Source organism: Mangifera indica, chromosome 4, assembly GCF_011075055.1.
Source record: "Mangifera indica cultivar Alphonso chromosome 4, CATAS_Mindica_2.1, whole genome shotgun sequence".
Taxonomy (NCBI): domain Eukaryota; kingdom Viridiplantae; phylum Streptophyta; class Magnoliopsida; order Sapindales; family Anacardiaceae; genus Mangifera; species Mangifera indica.
In genome coordinates this window covers 5,371,360-5,392,614 of record NC_058140.1, presented here as the reverse complement: position 1 = coordinate 5,392,614, position 21,255 = coordinate 5,371,360, and the positions used below count along the sequence as shown (strand labels likewise).

At 33.8% G+C, this 21,255-nt stretch overlaps 2 protein-coding genes and 1 pseudogene across 5 annotated transcripts; 2 read left to right on the top strand and 1 right to left on the bottom strand.

The window, feature by feature from the left end:
- Positions 1-1,175: 1,175 nt before the first annotated feature.
- LOC123212728 (transcription factor MYB88-like) lies at positions 1,176-6,564 on the top strand. Of its 2 annotated transcripts, XM_044631887.1 has the most exons (12): positions 1,181-1,698; positions 1,793-1,839; positions 1,926-1,982; positions 2,056-2,128; positions 2,333-2,388; positions 2,484-2,663; positions 2,764-2,948; positions 3,163-3,311; positions 3,689-3,831; positions 3,922-4,133; positions 4,234-4,382; positions 5,764-6,564. In XM_044631887.1, exons 1-12 carry the CDS (start codon positions 1,627-1,629, stop codon positions 5,872-5,874), a joined length of 1,434 nt encoding a protein of 477 aa, XP_044487822.1. In that variant the 5' UTR covers positions 1,181-1,626; the 3' UTR covers positions 5,875-6,564. The 2 variants fall into 2 exon arrangements, with proteins under 2 accessions (XP_044487826.1, XP_044487822.1); XM_044631891.1 differs by lacking the exons at positions 3,922-4,133; positions 4,234-4,382; positions 5,764-6,564 and having other exon boundaries at positions 1,176-1,698; positions 3,689-3,835.
- Positions 2,576-12,961, bottom strand: LOC123213683 (annotated as a pseudogene).
- Positions 12,962-15,816: 2,855 nt separating this feature from the next.
- Positions 15,817-20,828, top strand: LOC123212729 (probable serine/threonine-protein kinase PBL3). Of its 3 annotated transcripts, XM_044631893.1 has the most exons (7): positions 15,828-16,696; positions 17,356-17,439; positions 17,990-18,330; positions 18,403-18,538; positions 19,357-19,493; positions 19,608-19,731; positions 20,210-20,828. In XM_044631893.1, the coding sequence occupies exons 3-7, from the start codon at positions 18,271-18,273 to the stop codon at positions 20,662-20,664; spliced, it is 912 nt and encodes a 303-aa protein (XP_044487828.1). In that variant the 5' UTR covers positions 15,828-16,696; positions 17,356-17,439; positions 17,990-18,270; the 3' UTR covers positions 20,665-20,828. The 3 variants fall into 3 exon arrangements, with proteins under 3 accessions (XP_044487827.1, XP_044487828.1, XP_044487829.1); XM_044631892.1 differs by lacking the exon at positions 17,356-17,439 and having other exon boundaries at positions 15,817-16,696; XM_044631894.1 differs by lacking the exon at positions 17,356-17,439 and having other exon boundaries at positions 18,060-18,330.
- The last annotated feature ends 427 nt before the right edge of the window (positions 20,829-21,255 follow it).

Below are 21,255 nucleotides of genomic sequence, written 5' to 3'. Positions count from 1 at the left end.
ATTTTTGAAAAAAATTCTAAAAGCTCATCTCAATGTTTTAAAAATAACAGTTTAAGTTTTTAAAAATTTGATAACCTATAATTTAGTCATTGTAAAAGTTTGGAAATCCTAGTTGCCAACCATTATCACCACCTACAACAAATCAACCAACATTATCACTTCCAGAGTTTCATCATTTCTTCTTGTCAACGACAAAGTTATAGTTTTCAATGTTGAGAAGTTTTTTCTTATTGTCGTTACTACTCATGGTAAATAAGTGAGAAGTAAGAGACATTATTGAAGCTGACAACAATAAAGTTGACAATGAGTTAAAGTGAAAAAATTTGAGATTAGTGGGATGAGATGTCAAAAATAAAAATTGACATTATATGTAAAATTGGATTCGAACTGAGTTGACTCAATTTTGATTATCAGTTTGGCTTAATATAGCCTAAAATGAGCAAACATGGGTTAAGCTAGAGCCATGGTTTTAGATTTTCAGAAAGCTTGAGTTTGGTTTATCATATTGAGCTTTAACACAAGCTCAACTTTGTCCAAACTAGTCAAATTTGATTTCCTTGAGTTGAGTTGAATTTGAATAAGTCGAAACTCAAAGTTCAAATCGAATTTACTCCTAATTTTATGAAGCTAAAAAGGAGAAAATCAATGTGTATAATAGGTTGTTGAAAGTTTGGTCTACATGGAATGAGATGAATATGACAAGATTTATATTGGTTGAGCTAGAAACAAGGAGAATGACATAGGAATTAGCTAAAAATAGCGAGATTAACTTTGGCAGTGGATGTGAAAATTGAATCAATCCTCCAATGACGAAAAAGAAAAGAAAAAAAAGAAAAAGAGTGTTAATAAATTATGACATTTAAAAAAAGAAATTTAATTTTTGTTAATTTGAGGGAATAGTATAACTTAATACACTAATTTTAACCCAAAAATATAGTTTATATAATTATGGGGGTGCAAATTATTTTTGGCAAAGCTTAGTGGGAAAATGGAGATAATTCAATTGAAAATGTTAAATAAGAGGAAGAGGGTGATGAGTGATGACATGGAATTCAGCGTTATATTCAAACTTCCCTTCATACCCGCGCACTAAAGCAAGAATCCGTTGCTTTAAATTAATATTTTTTTTTAATTTTTTAATTTTTATTATATTGGAAGAGAGAGAAATACATGAACATGATAATCAGAGTGAGACTCACCTTCATTCACTTACATCAACATCTTCCAATCTCTACACTCTCATCATTTCCTTTTTTTCTTCTTCTTTCTTTTTCTTCTCTTTGTAATTTTTAGATCTACGTATTCACTCGAACCCATTAACTCCAATATCGAGATCAACAATAACCATCAGCTTATTGCCAAAGCATAGGGGGAATAAGATCAAAGTTGAGGTCTTTAAAAGTTTAGAATCCGAGGCATAGAATTCTTGAGACCTCATTACGATTCCGTTTGAACCAAACAGTATCTGTAAAGACCACTTTCAAAGAAAAAGAGTTTGGTTCTCTTTTGAAGCTAAAATTTTTATTTTTTAAGGGTGTGCGTAAAGAGTTGGCTTTAGCATGCGTGTATTGGTTTTTATAATAAAGGGAGGAGCGTCCAACAAAAGAAAGACCAAGTGAGTAAACAATGAAGAAGAGTGGAGGTGCCAATGGAGAATCCAAGAAGAAGGAACGGCATATTGTTACGTGGAGTCAACAGGTTAATTTCTTCTCTCTTTCTTTTCTTGATCTAAATAGATTAATATTGGGTGTTCTGGATGGATATTCTTATCTGGGTATGTGTGATTTTGTAGGAAGATGATATACTGCGGGAGCAGATTAGCAAACATGGAACAGACAAGTGGGTATTTTTGTTCTTTAAAATGCTTACATATTTTGAGTTTGTCGTTCTAATGAATCGTTTTGGTTTGTAATATTTGTATGCAGTTGGTCAATTATTGCATCAAAATTTAAAGATAAAACAACCAGACAGTGTAGAAGAAGGTTGGTGAAATCATAATAATTTAATTTGATAATTTGATAAAGAAATTTAAATGGTGAAAAACTGAAATGGCAGATGGTACACATACTTGAATTCGGATTTCAAGAAAGGGGGATGGTCACCTGAGGAAGATATGCTGTTATGTGAGGTGACTGTTATTCAATAATCTAGCTCTTTCTTTCCTCTTATTACATGTCTTGTTGGTAGATGTTGGGTTTTTATTTCTGAAATATAGGCCAGACTTATAACTAATTGCTGTTCTTGCTGTCTCTCAAAAGTTAAACAGAAAAAAACCCACGACATTTGAGTAGGCTTAAGTGTTAGTCATCTCATAACTTAAGATGATCTGCAGGCCCAGAAGATATTTGGTAATAGATGGACAGAAATAGCCAAGGTGGTTTCTGGGAGGTACATGATTCTAATAATAATAATTGTTTTTTTTTTTTTAAAGAAATTTTTTTTCTAGTCTACTTACGTGAAATCATCAATTTCTGTTTATGCAGAACGGATAATGCTGTCAAGAACCGGTTTTCTACATTGTGTAAGAAAAGAGCAAAATATGAAGCCTTAGCTAAAGAGAATAACAATTCATACATGAACACAAACAAGAAGAGAATTTTATTCCAAAACGCGTTCAATGCAGATGGAACACCAGAAAATACAGCGCCAGTTAAGAGAGTTAGGTAATGGAGTATAAAATGAATGTCAACATTACATTTGATTTTGCGAAAAAAATAGAGTTCAACTCTAACTGATTAAATCTACTTCTCTTTTCCACTTCAGAAGGTCCCACATCCCTGATCTTGCACAAAGCTGCAACATTATAAACAGATCACATAGGCAGTCTGGAACAACAATGAATCCGCAGTTAAGACCTCCATTTACAGTGTTGGTTCAAAACTTACCCAGTGTCAACAGCTTGCCAGCCCAGCATCAGCATCGTGATATCAAGGAGATTTCAAATAATGGTAAATCCGTGCCCAACATTCTTGATCAATTATATTGGGCATAGTTAGAGGAGGGAAAAAAGAAAAGACCTGTAATCATGGCCATAGGACTGAAACAGTCAATCTCAAGGGGGGCAACATTTTGTTTGCCAATTTTTTCCTTCTGGGGGTTTTCAATCATATCATATTAGAAGCATTAAAAAATTAAAATAACTTCTTTTTTCTGATTTTGTAGCACCTCAGAACAATAAAACACAAGTAATGTTTCTTAAGAAGGATGATCCAAAGATAACTGCTTTGATGCAACAAGCGGAACTTCTTAGCTCACTTGCACTGAAAGTTAATACAGAGAACACAGAACAGAGTTTGGAAAATGCTTGGAAGGTGAGACGTATTTTTGTATTTTCTTAAGCTTTATCAACATTATACATTGTCCCATCTGCCATTGTTCTACCAATAACAATAAAATTGGTTTGCATTTTTTGGATTAATAGTTCGGTTCCCAGATCATTTTGCTATTAATTGCCACAGATTTAAATTGGTTTGGCTTTAACATCCCTTAATTATTGTCTAACCAAACAAGTATTACATACTTAGTAGAAAGGCTTAATGAATTCTATTGATGCTCTCGTGCAACCATACAAAGTTAATCATTCATAGCAGCTTAGTACTAAAGCACCATAGAATTTCTCTTCACAGCTGGACCATTTTTACAATGCACAAATTTCGCATGGCTTCTAATATTATTGATATATATTCAGGTTGTTCAAGATTACCTGAACCGAAGCAAAGAAAATGATATCCTAAGATATACAATCTCTGATATCGGTTTTCAGTTCGAAAATTTTAAAGACTTGATAGAGGACTTAAGGAGCAGTAATGAGGAAAGTCATCCATCCTGGAGGTAATAAACTAAACTAAACTAAACTAGAATCTAGGCCTAAGCAGGTTTTACTCAGCATGCCATTTATAATCGGCTGTTGATATTCCACAGGCAACCAGATCTATATGAGGACTCTCCAGCTAGCTCTGAATATAGTACTGGATCAACTCTAATTCCTCATCTAGCCAGTGAAAAACCAGATCAAATTCAAGCTGAGGTTGACATACTGCATCAGAATATTGGAGCTGAATTACAATCGATGAATAATGGAGAGCAACATTGCTTGGAGGAACAAAATAAAGGGCATGCAAAGACAAATGAAGGTAATTACATTTCTATTGGACACAGAGGAATACTGTTTTCTAGTTGGGTAGACATTCGGTGTTAATGCATTTGCTGATGAAGTGTTCAAATTTAATGCAGTGGAGTTATTCCCCTCTGGTGGTGAAATCACAAACAACAATGGAATTGTTTCTGTCTCATCAATTACAGAGTTCAGTTCCCCCATCCAGGTTACCCCACTATTCAGATCCTTAGCAGCAGGAATCCCCAGCCCAAAATTCTCAGAAAGCGTAAGTAATCTTAAACCATTGGTTCTAGTAGATATAAAACCATTAATGCCAGTAGAGTGATAAAATCATGAAGTTGACGACTATTGACCTAAATCAGAATTATAGAGGTAGTGGGGAAAGTATATGTGAGATATTTCATTACCACTATGATGCTCTAGTATTACATGGATATGGGAGATTACATATTTTGATAGAGCCAGCAAAGCGTAATTGATGCCATACTGCAATGGTTTGTTGTGTACTATCAAGCAGCCAGCAGCAGAACTTGTAGTACTTGCAGTGGCACTCAGTCTAGCTTGAAATTATTTAATTGAAATTACAGTAGGAAATGTGATGACACTGCTTATATTTATATATAACACATTTCTAAATAGTGCATGCATTTGATGTATGGTTGAGCACTTTCACCAGATACACCCACAAATTAAACAAGAGAAAGGATATAAGAGAACACTAAGAACTAGATGCTCGGGTACGTCCACTTTCAGGACAAAACAATCTGAGATTTGCTTTTCCTCCTCTTTCTTCCTGTAAAATATCAAAGTAACAATAGGGTTTCTCTCCAGAATCTTTATTTGGGACTTTAGCTTCACTCATACTGTTTATCAACCATGTTAGTTGTATGCCTAAACAGTTATTAACCTCTAATATACAAACGGCTTTTCTTGCATGGAATAAATAAATGCAACAAATTAAGAGCCAAAATGTCAAGAAATGGGTATTAATGATAGGATCAGAAAAATCTACATGGATGAATGACTGAAAAACTGCTGCAGGAGTGGAACTTAGATGTCATCACCACTAGGTCAACAATCATTCTTCCCCTTATGTTGGGTCTGTGTGGTCACCTGATTTTTATCAGACTACTTCCTGATAAATTGAAACCATATATACATATATATATATATACACATACATACATACACACACACACATATATTTACTTCCCTTTAACTCATGCCAAGCAGACACCTCAGGTATTATCTTTTCTTTTTCAGAAAAAGAATAAGTAAAACCACCTGAGTAATTCTAATACATGAAACTAGGAGATTGCTTACTTGTTCACAGCCTATTTTCTCCTTCCAAGATGTTGTTATTTAAACACAATATATTCTAAGGTAACTCACGGTGCCCTATCCCTATATGCAGTCTCTAGCACAGCATTCTAATCATAATTTTCCATTATTTTATTCTTCCCCTTTAATCCTATTTCACCTTTTTGTCTTTCTGTGGTCTTGTGGGCTTGTTAAGATAAAAGAAGAATTCAATCAAAGTTCTCATATATATTATTGTTGCTTGTAATAACAATTTAGATACTCTATATGTATGCAGATATCAGTTTATGATGTGAGGCTGACCATTTTTTTCCTTGCATTTTCAGGAGCGGAATTTCCTTCTAAGAACACTTGGAATAGATTCCCCTTCTCCCAATCCAAGCACCAATCCTGTACAGCCACCTCCTTGCAAAAGAGCCCTTCTTCAAAGTCTATAAACAACTTATCCACTCACTCACAGAAATCTAAATGGTCCAAATCTAAACCACTATATCTCATCTTTGATCCCCAGGGGGAGTGTAGCATATATTAAGTTTTTTGCCTTCTCTTGTTTGAAGCCTAAAATTTTACAACTAGGCTTATACAAGATCTGCATTCCAAGAGCCCTAGTCTAGAATGTTGTTGAGCATTCTGGACTCTCAGAATCATCTAACATGTTCTGAGTGTATTTCACCTTTTTTCTTAAATTTTCTCTTTGATTTCCCTAGTAGAGGAATACCCTAATACTTGCTAAAGCCCCCGCGTGTTTCCATTAAATGTGTGTCATTCTTTTGCTTGTCTTCTCATGTGATTGGGTTCGGGCATACCTTCTTCCAATCCAGTTTTTGGCCTTGATTTGTAATTTGTACAGAACCCACTACATAAACCCCTACTCAGAGTGTAATTATACATCGGGCAGCTCGCCAATATATAATTAAAGAAACAGAAGAAAAAAAGAGTCAAAGAAGATTAACCAGTTGATTGGATTTGTAATGTTTTTTTGTTTTTTGATCTTTTTTTTGGGTGTGCAAAGGGTATAGAATAAGTTTCTGCCTTATTATTATTTTTTTTTTTCATTTCCATGATTTCTAATGTAATGTAATTTGATATTATCAGTGTGGAAATCTGTTTTGGCGTTGGCTTGCATACTCCTACTCTTATCTACTTGAACTTTGTTTCAATCAATGCACAGTGATAAGTTGGCAGCAGAAAATGCAACCATATGCACTCACATGAGCATGAAACCGAATCGAGAAGAAAATGCACGAAAGCAGTTGAAACGGGAGGCACATTTCACGGAATTTTGTTTCATTTCATCAAAAAAAACACAAGCACATACGAGCAGATATTCATATTGAAACAAAAGAAACAGAAGAAAGACATGAGAATTCAAAGGAAAACATTTTACTTACAGAAGAGAGGTTAGAAAGGTATTTGTTTGTTGATGGGCTATCTTCTTCTTGATGTGGCCTCAAACAAATGTGGAGAAGAAGAGTGTTATTTAATCAGGAAGGTTGGTGGTGGAAGACAAATATTATGATGAAAGCAAAAAGGTAGAGAGTCAAAAGAATATGGAAGGGGAGGGAACCCGATACAAAATAAAGTGCACTTACTTGTTTTGACTTTTTTGACCCTAACACCAAATAAACTTTGATAAACCGTTACACCATTTTGACTAACAGAAAATATAACAGGTTTTATATTATAAATTCCAGGTCTCAAGTCTCAACTACAATGGTCTGCTTTTATTATAAATTTGAATAAATTCTAAGAGTAGTTTTTTTTGTCCAGAGTAAGACTTCAAATCTATTTCTCATAAACTTAAATTATACTTAAGTACATTCACCAATTTTATAGGAATTATCTAATTTCGAATCATTTGAACCTTATGGTTAAAGATGGACAAATAAAAAATAAAAAAAAACCAAAGTGGCAAAGTTAAATATAAAGTTCAAAATTGTTAGTCCCTCTTCTCTTCACATGGGCTTTCTCTTCTTCTGCGATCTCTGCAACTTCTTCCACTTCAAGTAGATGTGGTATGACAAGCCAGAGAACACCATTAGTACGCCACCCCATTGCTTTGATGACAGGGGATTCCCACTAAGCAAAGAAGACACCACAATGCTCACAAACTTGCGTGTTGTGGTGATGGTGGTGTTAGTGAGGGAGCCAAATCGGCTTATAGTTAGAAAGATGAAATTCTGCCCCATTGCGCCACAGAGGCAACAGAAAAATATGTCCCACGCTGCCTCTGGATGCTGCTTGCAGAACTGAACGGCCTCAAATCCACTAGCATGTGGCCAGCCAAACATGTAGATCATGTTGTATATTGTACCTCATAGATTCATTCCTAACATTATATCCCAAGCACTTGTCTTCTGATACCCAAGCAGACAACCAAACAGATAAAGGGGAATATAGAAACATTAAATATTTCCTCAATAAGAAATACTTATACTTTATAAACATCAATATGGCACGAAAAATATTACTGTTAAAAATATGGAAAAGGACATCTCATAATTATTATTTCTGGAACAACAATACCCTGTCTTCCACATAACCCAGAAGAAATTGTTTTCCATATTGCAATGTATATACAAAGAAAAATTGCTCTACTACTGCTCTCATAAATAAACTCCATCCTGCCATTGCCAGGGGATACACAAACACAAGGGCTACAGCAGAGGGGAGAAGTAACAATCTAGCAGCAGGACTACCTAAAGCATTTAATGTATAAAGACACAAGACAAATGGATCAACCAGGTTAGGTGTCTTAAAAGTTTTTCATATTGTAGACATCAGTGCTTATCAGCTAAATGAAAGACTGTCAACAAGCATTTTCATTTACTTGAATTAATTCTTCGATTGTGGAGCAAGAAAAGAAGGAAAATATTTGCAAGGCAACTTCAATATCATGCACTATCAGTCAGAATAGAAACTTTTTGTAAACATACCTTGCAGTTATTGAATCCTGAGTAGCATTAGTAAATCCATCAAATGCAAGGTTCAGGAAACAAAGCCCATAACCAAGAGGTGCATTTGGATGAGCCAGCTTGCTCATAGTCTTTGAGCTAGTCTGAAATCAATCCATGAACACATTAGAGAAACATTAGGATCAGATCTGCAAATGCTTACATTAGAATCAAATTTGCAAAGTTCACATTAAACCAAGAAATGATATGCTCAAGTAAGCCATGTGTGGCAAGCGTGCAAGAGCACAGTACTTAAAAAAGATAGTATAATTAGAAGAAAGAAAACTAATACTGTGATAGGAAGCTAGCTAATATTCAATCAATCAAAAGTATACACACTTAAACACAACAACTGAAATGAAGGAAATGACTATTTTTTTGATAAAGAAGGTTCAATCTTTATAATGAGTAAATAAACTGGCAATTCAAGAAGCCAATGCCTTCTAATTCCAACTAATTGAGGCATCAAAAACCTCCTAATCATCCCTAAGGCTGCCCACAGTTAATGGCAGCCCAAACCCTTTTTTTTTTTTCTCTCACTGCTTTTGACAGCCCTAACTTCCTTTATTTAATAAACTCTACCCTTTGAACCCCCAAGTCCTAACATTATCTGCCACTTTGAAAATCACTTTATCCTCAAGGTAGGAAGATTGGATTTTTTTTTTAAAAGAAATGAAGAAAAGAAATTTTCAATTTTCTGAATTTTTTTTCATCTATTTTCTTCTTCTGCCAACAGTCCAGATCCTTTTTTTTTTTAAAATGTTCTCTCCCCTTTCACATATTCCTACCCAACTTCTTCTTTTTTAACTCCGGCTATCTTCCCCTGGTAGCTGCTCATCACTGGTTCACCTTCCGGCGTCCAACTTCACTGATTTGCTCACCCAAGCCACCAACAGCAATATTTTAGCTTTTCTAGCATCAAATCCCCTTGTCTAACAACAGCTTGTCTTCCAACACCATATCTTGTCAATTTGACTTCCCTCCGTGATGATCCACCTTCCCGACAATTAGGAACCCAACCAATTATTCAAGCAATAAAACCAAAAACATAGAGAAAAGGGGATTTATAACAATAGACTAACAATTTGAGCAGTCGGGGTCTTTCAATTCCAACCATTCAAGATGTTGATGACCCCTCTATTCAACCTTAAGGTTGCCCAAACCCTAATTTTTTTCCTCTTCCCCTTTTTTATAATAAGTTGTAACCTCTAAAATTAGGACAAATGTCCCCCTAGGTCCTAGCATTACCCGCCTTTTTGAAAATCACCGAAAGGGGAGGGTAAATAGGACCTAGGGTTTTTAGGACATGTGTCCCAATTTTAGAGTGTATAACTTATTATAAAGATGGTAGTTAGGTTGTAAAAAATGGAAGGCAGAAATTTAGGCTTTCAAACAACCTTTAGTTGTGGGCAACCTTAGCACTGAGATTTGAGAGGTTTTCAATGTCTGGAATGAACAAAATTGAAAGGCCCCAATGCCTCAAATGACCAAAATTGAAAGGCTCCAACTCCTCGAATTATCAATTTATCCACTTATTGCAAATACTGAACCCTCTTCATCAATAAAATAATCACTTTTTTTTCAATTGTTTTGTTCGGGTGTGTTTACTATCGATTGATTGAATAATGGTTTAGTTCCTAACATTTTGGTATTAGAACAATGAGATTTGAGGTTTCTAGTGTGATTTTGACAAGGGAATAGGCAAATCATTGCCAAAAAAGCTGAATTGGCAGTGAGAAATTGACATATCACGAGGATAGGTTTCTGAAAAAATGGATTGTCATGGGTTGTTGTCAAAAAATGGGGATTTGATGTCAAAGAAGCTACATTATGATTGGAGGCTTGGATTGGGTGAGCAAATAAGTGAGGAGTGGTGATGTTGGAAGGCAGATTAGCACCAGAAAATGGTGGAGAAGTTCGCAACGGAGGTTGTCAAGAAGCCTTTAGAAAAGAAAGAAAAAAAGAAAAAGAAGAAGACAAGGAAGAAGAAGCCTAAGGAAAAAAAGCCAAAAAAAGATAACATATTTGACAATTGGCAAAACAAAAAAAAAAAAAGAAAAACCAAAAAGAGATAATATTTTGGACAACTAACAAAGGGGAAAAAAAATAAAAAAATCCAACATAAATATAAAAGAGAAAAACTTTTATAATTTTTCCACCTCGAGGACAAAGTGATTCTCAAAGGATTGGGTAATGTTAGGACCTAAGGTTTTGAACACATGTACCAATTCTAGAGATTAGGGCTTATTATTTAAAGGGTTGTAAAAAATGAAAGAAAGAAACATAAGGTTTTTTGGGCAACCTTTGGTTATGGGTAGCCTTAGGGCTAATGTAAAGGTTTCCGATGCTTCAAAAGGAAGGCTCCAACTCTTCAAATTGTTAGTTTGTAAATACTGAGCCCTCAAAATAGTCATTTCCTTTATTTCAGTTGTTGTGTTTGGGTGTGTTTTATTATTGATTGATTGAATATTGGTTGTGTTCATAACATACTACTATATAGATATACATATCCTCACCTTCAAGAGTGCAAACATAGACACTCCTCCAGCAACAAGCAAAGTACAAACATACTCAGGAAATGTGTATTGTATACCATCAACATAACTGCTTGCATGTAAGATATATTGTTAGTTACTCATGTAAACCATTGGTTACAATTTTTTTTTTTTCTAATGAGCAAAAAAGTGAACCATCTACCAAACATTAGAACACAACATGGCTATCAACAAAATTTATCTCACACTGAAAAGAAAGCACATTACATACCATGAATATGCCATTGGCCCTCGTGATTCAAGAAAAAAAAGTTAAAGGCTATTCAATTGGTATCAAAGGTAATTTAATTACAAGAAAGCTAGTTTAATTTGATGTCAATTCCAATAAAAGAGGTAAAATAGAAATGTAGCATGCCAAAACATTGTTATCCTAAAACAAAACCATTCTATTTTTTAACTCTTATAAAGCAACATGGCATTTCCATGACTTGCTCTTGCATATTGTGTCACCTTAGCTAGAGTTTGTGACTAGATATCAATCAAAATATTTTTATCATGATTCTCAAACGCAATAAAAAAAAAAGCTCAAGTAACATATAATTTAATGGGGTCAAGCTCCACAATCTTCTACCAACTTCTACTATAAGGAATTACATCAGATGATCATACTACTGGTAAGTAGTAATCAGTTAAGAGAAATGAGTCCATCCTATTTCTCATAACTTTGCAAATAACATGATATAAAGCATGAAGAAATCAATGCTAAAGTTAAGGACATACTATAATTACATTTTCACAAATATTGAAAATTTCCAGTAAATATGAAATGCTGGACTAAACACCTCACCTGGAATCATTTTAGAGGATTTTGCCAGAACCTGCATGTAACAAGAATAAAATTAATATTTGAAATCAATACAATAGCCAGCCCCCAAGATGATACTGACTCCATACATCAAATTAGCAGAAACCATGAGTGCCTTATTCATATATATATGTGTGTGTGTGTAAACCATACATTTATACCAACACATTCCAATATAAATAGCACAACCAAAATAAGAAATTTAGGCATAGCATAAAGTCAGAGTAGAAGATAAAGTTAACCAAAAAAATAAATTGAACATACCTGAGCTGGGTAACTAATGTACTTTAAAGCTTCTATTCCCATGGCCGGACCAATTGTATTGGTAATGCCAGCACTCCAATACGTCCACCAAGGGGCACCACCAGCGTTATTCGACCAAAGATTTATCACTGTTAAATTGATAAAGCAGATTAAAAACTGAACCCACCATGAACTTCAATTTATCTACGGTACACAACATGCAATACAAGCGATAGCATAAGGTTAATGAAAATCACTCACTTATATAAGACCAGATTAAACAAACCACATTTTGAGCCAAGTTGAGGAATGCAAGGTGCTCAAACCTCTTTCCATCTGGACCAAATCTCTTGGTCGAGCTAAACAGTTCAACACAAATGTTTAGATATGAGAAGGATGCCAGAATTTGTATTTAAAATTAAATTTAATTGAATCGTAAAATTTAACCAATGAAAAACTATAGATCAAAGTGAAATTCAATTAGACTGAAAAGAAAGACTTACAGAGTTTCTTGAAGAAAGCCTTGGTAAAAATAGGCGGACCAAATACCGGCGACGCAAAATACCAACACCAAGACACGCAGGAAACTGCTGCCATGAGCTTCCATTTGACGTCGCCGGCGAACAAAACCTAAATCTACGAATTGATTTTGTATAACTGTATTTAGAAACAATGGGAGTGGGAAATATTAACCAACCACCAAGTGCGAAACAAGAGAGGAAGTAGCGCGAAGCTACGTGGAACTTCCACGTGGCTGTCACTTATTGGAGGAAATGACTTCAACTTCCCGTTTCGCATTGGCTGCACCTGCGCAGAGGCGGACGGAGCCCCCTTCCAGGGGAAAATCACATTTTTTAAAAATCAGTGCAATGTGGGCCTTCTCTCTTTTCTGCAAGCCCAATTAACCAGTTGGTTGATTTATTTAGGAAAGCACAAACTCTCAAGTGCGATTACTTGTAATTTGAGTGGTAATAATAATAATAATGGGATTTTCCTATGAATTATGCTAATATTTCACCTCAATTCCTTCTCCACCTTGTTTTCACTCCTGCAATTCATGCAATTTCAGGGAGTTTCTCGGGTCCTTCCGTAAGTCTTTCTTTCTCCCTTCAAAGACAAGTCAGAGATTTTTAGTCTCATAATGCATTTCACAACAAGCAACGATGATCCATTACTATTCCATCTTTAGATAATAGAATATGTCTATTATTTTCTCCCTTTTTTTTTTTTTTTTTATAATTTGTTTCAAACTTGTCAATAAATTAAATACAATAAAATTATGTGTACCTATTTTTGATATACAATTTATATATACAGATAAGGTGTTATCATGTGATTGAATATTTCTTTATCATATGATAACACATGTTTTAAAATTACCTAATTACATGATGACACATCATTGTGTACATAAATTATATACTAAAAATAAGTATACATAACATTGCTCAATTAAATATATGTCTAAGACGGTATGGGATCACATGGGTAATATTCTTACTGAATTTATAAAATTATTATGTTTGTTTATGAAAGTATTTTTATAATTAAATTTGTTTTTATTCTAAAGAATTTATTCATAGACTCTAAGAAAATACAAAAATTTATTCAGAAAATAATTGTTTTTGCTATAATGGCACATCATTTTAGCCGTGATGGAGGAACCATGCTGTCGCTTCGGAAAACGACCACGCAACGACCCGATTTCACTTCATTGCATAATTCTTGCTTTTGCCATTTCACATTAAGAGTGAAGATTAAAAGCTTTACGAATGAATGATTATAATGACAAAGCAAAACATCTAGAACTAGAAGAATTAGAATTTTACTTTATTTATTAATGTTCCTATTTGATCAAAATAACTCTATTTTAATGTTTAAAAAGTTATTTCTTTAATCATAATCTATTTTTATTTATAAAAAACTTTAGATAATAAGTTTAAATGGTAGAAAACATTGATCTTATTTCATGGGATGAATTGAAATAAAAAATAATTGATTTTATGAAGAGAAAGTTGGGATACCAAATCAGACAAAAATAAGTATTCTCTAACCATCTTTATTAATTTGAGTACGATATTTAGGATTTAAGGTTATTTTGAGAGAATTCAATTATGTTACGTGTTAGTAAATTTTTGATAATGATAGAATAAAATAATTTATTTATTTATTTATTATAAATATAAAATTATATATTTAATTTTAATATTTAATTAATATATTATTATATAATTAAATAATTTTAAATTTAAAATAAAATAATATATATTATTTATATATTTAATTAACTATTTTCTTATTAAATTTAGGTGAAAAAATATTTGGCGAATCAACCAACCTGAGGTTATAGACTAGGTCATGTCCATCCCACTAAGAGTTTGGTGTTGGTAGTGGGCTTCCACTCATCATTTATTGACCATGGGAATCTTATAATAATATAACTAATTGATGCTTTATAAAAACATGTTCAAACACAGGCATAAATAATAATAGGCCGAATGACTATTTCCAAACCGAAGATTTGGTACAAATCAACTTTTAACCTATTAACTATTAGAAATTGAAATATTTATTTATCTGTTAAATTTTATTATTACTGTAAGAGATAAAATTATCATTTAAAAATTTTATTTAAATTCATATTTTAAATTACTCTAAAGTTTTGAAAATCTTATTTTTATCTCTTAATGTCATATTTTTTAGATTTAAAAATTGACTTTTTTCTCTCAAATCCAGGGTTACAAAACTCTCATTTTTTTGTCAAAGTATTTGCCTCTACAGTTTTTAAAAATCTCAGTTTAATTCATATTTAACTTCAGTTTCCAGATCTTTATTTCTAGTGACCAACTATCGTCATTGGCGATCCGCTCTCTTTCTTTTGCCTTCCCTGTTGATTGGTCATCCCTCTCAAGCATTCTTTGTTGGATACAAAAATGGAGAGTCTTTGTCTCAAACCAAGACGACCGATCTTGGTCTGATGAAGACTCGTCATTAGACGAAGATCTTTTGTCTTTGTCTCCGACGAAGATAATCAAAGAAGGAAGGGAGAGTGATCGACAAGATGAGAGGGAGAGACCAACGACTGGTGACAGTGAATTGTCACCGGAGAGAAGGAGAAAGAAAGATTGGGTTGCAACTAAAATTTTTTAAAAATCTGGGAGGGCAGTTGTATATGACAAAAAGATAGAGTTTTGCATCTTTAGACTTAGGAGAGAAAAAGTTACTTTTTTTAAACCTAAAAAATATGAGTTTAGGAGTTAAAAATAAAAATTTAAAGATAATTATAAAACATGAATTTAAATAAAAATTTTAAATAATAATTTTACCTCTAATAATAATAATAATAATAATAAAATTTAATAGATTAATAGATATTTAAAATTTTGATAACTAATAGATAAAAAATTAAATTTATATAAAACCTTGGATTGGGACATAGTCATTTGGCTATAATAATAAGCAAGGGCTCAATGCATTGTACATACTTTATGCTTTTTATTGACCAATGGAAGTTGATTCCTAAATTATTCCATAGAGAAAATTACATTTTCCTGCATAAGGTTTGGCTAAAGACAAAAATTGTGAAACCGTGTTAAAACATGTATTTAATCAAATCATTCTACTTTTTAAATTTATAATATTACATTATATTAACCAAAAAAAAAAAATAAAAATTTCAGAAATATCTTATTTCCATTTATTTTTACCTTCGTCCCCTTCTTACTTGGTTCTCCTGTCCCACCATCTGCTTTCTCTAACAGTCTCCAATCATCCTCTCTCTTGTACTACAGTCTTCTTTCTATCTCAGTCAATCTCGTACCACCATCTCTCATCTCTCCTCAGCCGTGATATGAGATCATGTTGATGTTTAGATCCAATTGAGTCATGGAGTATTATTCAACTCAGTTATGCTTTATCAAGTATTATTCAATTTGATATTTGATATTGACTTTTTCTTTTTTCTTCTTTTAGAATCCATTTTGATAATCAGAAAAAAGTTTATTTACAAATACACATAATTTGGTTCATGATATGGAAACATAAGGAATCGATCCAAGTCAGAGATCGTATCAAAGGAATAATGGAAGAATAAGAACGTTGGGTAAAATTGTTATAGTTCTAGGATGAAAAGATTTCGTCAATATTTGACTAAAATGGTTAATTAATAAATTTTTTCCCAAATTTGTATTTAAAAATTGATAATTCAACTAATTATCTAAACTTTAAGCGTCACTAGATTAGGACAAAAAAAGATAATATTCAGATGGTTGAAGTTGAAGCCATGTCTGTGAAGAGAGATGAATGATTCTTCGGCGAGTCAAGGTCAAGAGTACGGGAGTTTGTTGGTGGTAGGCAACGTCATTGTCATCCAGGGCCCAAACTCCCCGGCAAGTCTCTATGCGGAAGACGCACGCATATAAACAAAACCCACACCTTTTCTTCTTTTACACGTTCCTTGCTTCCATTTACTTACATCCATATAGACTTTGTGTTCATTTCCCACTTGACCATTCCCAGGTATAAGTTGTCTTTTCCTATTCACAATCCAAATTCATTTCTACTTCTTATAGGAATTCACTTATTAGTTGATATCACCAGAGCTAGCTAAAAAAATTATAATATCCTTTTAGTTAAGTTATGGGCAACTGTATACGTTCTTCTGCTAAAGTTGATTCCACCCAGAGCCCTCATCCTACTTCTGGTACTTCTCTTTCTTTTTATTAGTTTTGTTTTTCCTTGAATTCTCATCTTTGGATATTTTTCATTGGTTTATGTTGTTATGGCTTTACAATTTTGATTCTCTTTCTCTTTTTGTTTGTTTGTTTGTATTGTTTTTAGTATTTGTATTTGTGTTTGGTGTGATAGGAAATGAATTGTTTTAATTTTTATGTTTACAGTCAAATTCTAATGAAGCTATGGATAAGAGTTCTCTCTTTTAATTTTGTGCCTGGTTGGTTCTTTGACCGTGAATGTTCAGTTGTAAAGAATTATTCTCTGTGAAATTCCAGTTCATTACAGAGACTAAGAATATGATTATTATGTGTTTTACATTTCACTTCGAATTCTTTGAAGCTGGATTGGTGTACAGATAGATCTACATACCTTTCGCTCATTGTTTTATTCAACTTTTAATGATATGGTTTTCTTTAATAAACTTTTACTTTGAAATAGAGTTCCATGTTTGTGAATTAGATTGAAGTTATTCTTATTCTCAAAGCTCTGGTGCTTGCTTTTTGTCTTGGGTTTCAATTAACAAACAGGAAATGAGCTTTGTGGGGGTACGGATAATTTATTTGAGTTTATGGCTGCCAGTTTCTGAGTTGTTGATTTTTTCACTTTATGTTTGATGTACCGGGAAAGAAAGAAGCACACAGGACTTTTTTCAGGGGTTAACAACTCTCTTTTTGAATCAACCGTGACAACTTTTGTCGTTTAGATAGCAGGGTAGGCCACTAGCCTTCTCTCATTCCTTTATGTATTGACCTCTCCAGAAAAAAGGAAGGTGTTACTTGGATGGATAGCCCTAAAAAAGACACCATAGGACTTATCCCCCAAAATATTATGCAAACAAAAATCTGTAGAAGCAAGGTTTGGCTGGAAATAATTCCTGTGTAGAAACGGTGAAGTCCATGAAACTTGAGAAAAGTGAGGGGTTTGGAGTACTGCATATAATCTGTACTATTTTCTGTCTTGATTATCTAAATGAGTTGTGTGGACAAACTTGATGTTTAGCTGCATATCAGTTAGGTTGGCTTTTTACCTAATTGGAGAACGACATTCAAATAATATATACAGATTTTTGCCAGAATGTGTCTTTTGTTATAGTCATGTTCAAAATTGTGTCTTTGAGGGTGAAGGGTATATAACACTATCTAAGATAGATGGTAGGTGCTTTATAGATTTTGATTTTTGTAACTTTCATGTTAGAGATAACTTTCTTTGTTGTCAGTGTATTATTTATCGTCTGGAACTTATATTTCTCTTCTGGAATCAGGAGCCTCGAGAATTTCCAATAAATCCAGCCGTTCTTCTATTCCTTCAACTCTAACAATCCCATCTTGCAGTGAAAAAAGCCATTCTGAATGTCTTCCTACACCAAGGTCTGAGGGAGAAATATTGTCTTCCCCAAATTTGAAAGCCTTTACATTCAATGATCTCAAGAATGCTACCAGAAACTTTCGTCCTGACAGTCTTCTTGGCGAAGGTGGATTTGGTTATGTTTTTAAAGGATGGATAGATGAGCACAATCTTTCACCCGCTAAGCCTGGATCAGGAATGGTTGTTGCTGTTAAGAAGCTTAAACCAGAAGGTTTCCAAGGGCACAAGGAGTGGTTGGTAAGTTCACCTTTTTTAAATGTGATATTTTCTACTCTTCCTCACAATTTTTTTCTTTTCAATTTGTTTCAGACAGAAGTTAATTACCTTGGACAGCTTCATCATCCAAATCTGGTTAAATTAATTGGTTATTGCTTGGAGGGTGAGAATCGGCTTTTGGTCTACGAGTTCATGCCCAAAGGGAGCCTAGAAAACCATTTGTTCAAAAGTAAGTAATGCCTTCTATGATGTTGAAAATTTGCTAAACACTATTTCATACAGTTACTATTCCATGCATAGAGTTCATTTGTTTTACTTAATGGATATAAAACTTATGCTAATGTAGCTGCCAAGGAGCCAAAATATGAGCAAGAAAAGACCTCATCTACTCTACAGTTCTTTTTGCAGGAAAATTGATTACTCTTTTGTAACACTTATGTGGCTAAATTAAGATGTCTTCTCTAACAAAATAAATAGCAATAATTTACAACCAAAAATTTCTTTTTTTGTCTTTTTGGCAAGAAGATAAGAGTTTACGGTGGAAATTTGATATTTATTTTGTCATTTATGCCAGCTTCATCTTCCTTTCACTTGTAGAATAAATTTATATGAGAGTCATAACTAGAGGAAAAATTATCCTATTAAGACAGTGTGGAGAACAAAGAAGGATTGATTTGCAATATGGCACAAGATTATCCTTGACCTTTGGGATGTGCTTAGTTGCTTCGATTTGCTTTTAAGATTTCACACTTGTCTTCTCAATATAGATATCTAAGATGCATCTAAAATTTGAAAACTATAGATGATGTTGATTAGATAATAGGAATAAAATTAATGACTGCATATGTGGCTTAAATTAGTTACATTTCCACTGCCATGGATACCCGCTACTGCCAGGATCTGCTGTTTCATTTTTCTATTTCTTGCTTATATTTACATGAATATAGGTTCTACAAAAGCTATTCCCCCTTAAATCAGCTTGTGATTGAATTGTTGGGATATCATAAAGATCCCTGATCTGGTTAGTGACCTTTGACATTTTTTTAGGAGGACTTCAGCCGCTTTCTTGGGCAGTAAGGATAAAAGTGGCCATTGGTGCTGCCAGAGGGCTCTCTTTCCTTCATGATGCAAAATCACAAGTTATATATCGTGATTTTAAGGCTTCTAATATTCTACTTGATGCGGTATGCCTATTAAAATGGATAATCTATTGTTGCTTTGCCTTTAGTTTGTATAAATAATGTGATGTCATTAGATTTAAGCACACTACTAGAACTAACAATTCATTTGGCATGCAGGAATTCAATGCAAAACTTTCTGATTTTGGTTTGGCCAAGGCAGGCCCCACTGGTGATAAAACTCATGTTTCCACTCAAGTCATGGGTACTCATGGTTATGCAGCACCTGAATATGTTGCTACAGGTATGTAGAGCAGGAACGTTAAATACTATTTTTATTTACATTGTTTTCTGAATGAAGCTTGTGAATCTATATTGTTATTGATTTCCTCTTGCTAGGTCTTGTAGCATAACTTAAATCAGTCTCATGATAAACTTGAGGAGGCATTTGATTTTTTTGTGTTTCCTTCATACTAAATTTGCATTGAAGTAGAACCTAGTAAATTGTGCATTGCGTGTGCCAATATTTAATCAGCAAATTTTTTACCTGTCTCTTTTATTGATCCCCCTTTCTATGCAATGATTAGTAAGAGTACATACCAGGAAAGTGTGGTTCCATTCTATGATTCTAATTTGCTTTATTAGTTTTTAGTTTTTTTTTTTTTATATGCAATGATATATTTTTTTAAAAGATGTAGAATTTCTAATGTGGTTTGAATACTTGCTTTGTGCATTTTGTGTCATCAAAATTAAATATCTTATTCGTCTTCATTGTTGAACAGGTCGGCTTACGGCTAAAAGTGACGTGTATAGCTTTGGAGTTGTATTGCTTGAACTATTATCTGGACGATGTGCTGTTGATAAAACAAAAGTTGGTGTTGAGCAGAATCTTGTAGACTGGGCAAAACCATATATGTCTGACAAACGAAAATTATTTAGGATTATGGATACAAAGTTAGGGGGCCAGTACCCACAGAAAGCAGCCTATTCAGCTGCTACCCTTGCCTTTCAGTGCCTAAATTCTGAAGCTAAACTAAGGCCTCGGATGTCTGAAGTTTTAGCAGCATTGGAGCGACTTGAAGCCCCCAAGAATGCCGCTAAACTCTCTCAGTCTGAACAGCAGAGGGTACCAGTTCTAGTCCACAGGTCACCCTTGAGACAACAGCGTTCTCCACTCCATCTGACTCCCAGTGCTTCTCCACTGCTAAATCAACGGCAATCTCCACAACTACGCTGAACTGAGGAGCATCCTATTTGTAAATTTCTTGTATGCTTCCATATGTATCAATATTGTTGTAACATGAGCGAGTAATTTTTGATGCAAAATTTTGAATGAATTGTACTGAACTGAAAATTAAAACCTGAATTTTTCTGATGATATGTAGTTTTGCTTTCTTGGGACCTTGAGTAGCCCATTTTTTTTTTTTTTTGTACGGTTCCCTTAAATCAGTCTGTGTCTTTGGGAATAGATTAGAATTAAATACAATTAAATAGTGTTAAATTTTAACATGACATTATTAAAAGAGAATGAGAAATGTACGTGAAGTGAATTAGGATAGAATAAACTGAAATTAGCAGTGTAAGCTGGCATGACTTTTCGGTGAAGTGTTTAATGAGGGGTACTATTTTTCTGCACATAGATAGCCCTAGGAAGTCCTGCTTGCCCCCAAAGTTGCTGCTGCCTACCTGCTGAAAACTGGAATGGACTCATGGTTGTACTGCTGTGTGTGCGGATTGTGTTGCGATGACTCTCAGCCATGCTGGCACTTGTCAGCCTGTGACATGTTGCTCTAGATTAGCTACAACCAGTGTCATTGTTGGCCTTGTC

Coding starts and splice junctions, on each gene's coding strand:
- LOC123212728 (XM_044631887.1), top strand. CDS start 1,627: ATGAAGAAGAGTGGAGGTGCCAATGGAGAATCCAAGAAGAAGGAACGG. Junction 1,699..1,792: donor TTGTTACGTGGAGTCAACAG/GTTAATTTCTTC, acceptor GTGATTTTGTAG/GAAGATGATATACTGCGGGA. Junction 2,389..2,483: donor GCCAAGGTGGTTTCTGGGAG/GTACATGATTCT, acceptor CTGTTTATGCAG/AACGGATAATGCTGTCAAGA.
- LOC123212729 (XM_044631892.1), top strand. CDS start 16,633: ATGGGCAACTGTATACGTTCTTCTGCTAAAGTTGATTCCACCCAGAGC. Junction 18,331..18,402: donor AAGGGCACAAGGAGTGGTTG/GTAAGTTCACCT, acceptor AATTTGTTTCAG/ACAGAAGTTAATTACCTTGG. Junction 19,732..20,209: donor ACCTGAATATGTTGCTACAG/GTATGTAGAGCA, acceptor ATTGTTGAACAG/GTCGGCTTACGGCTAAAAGT.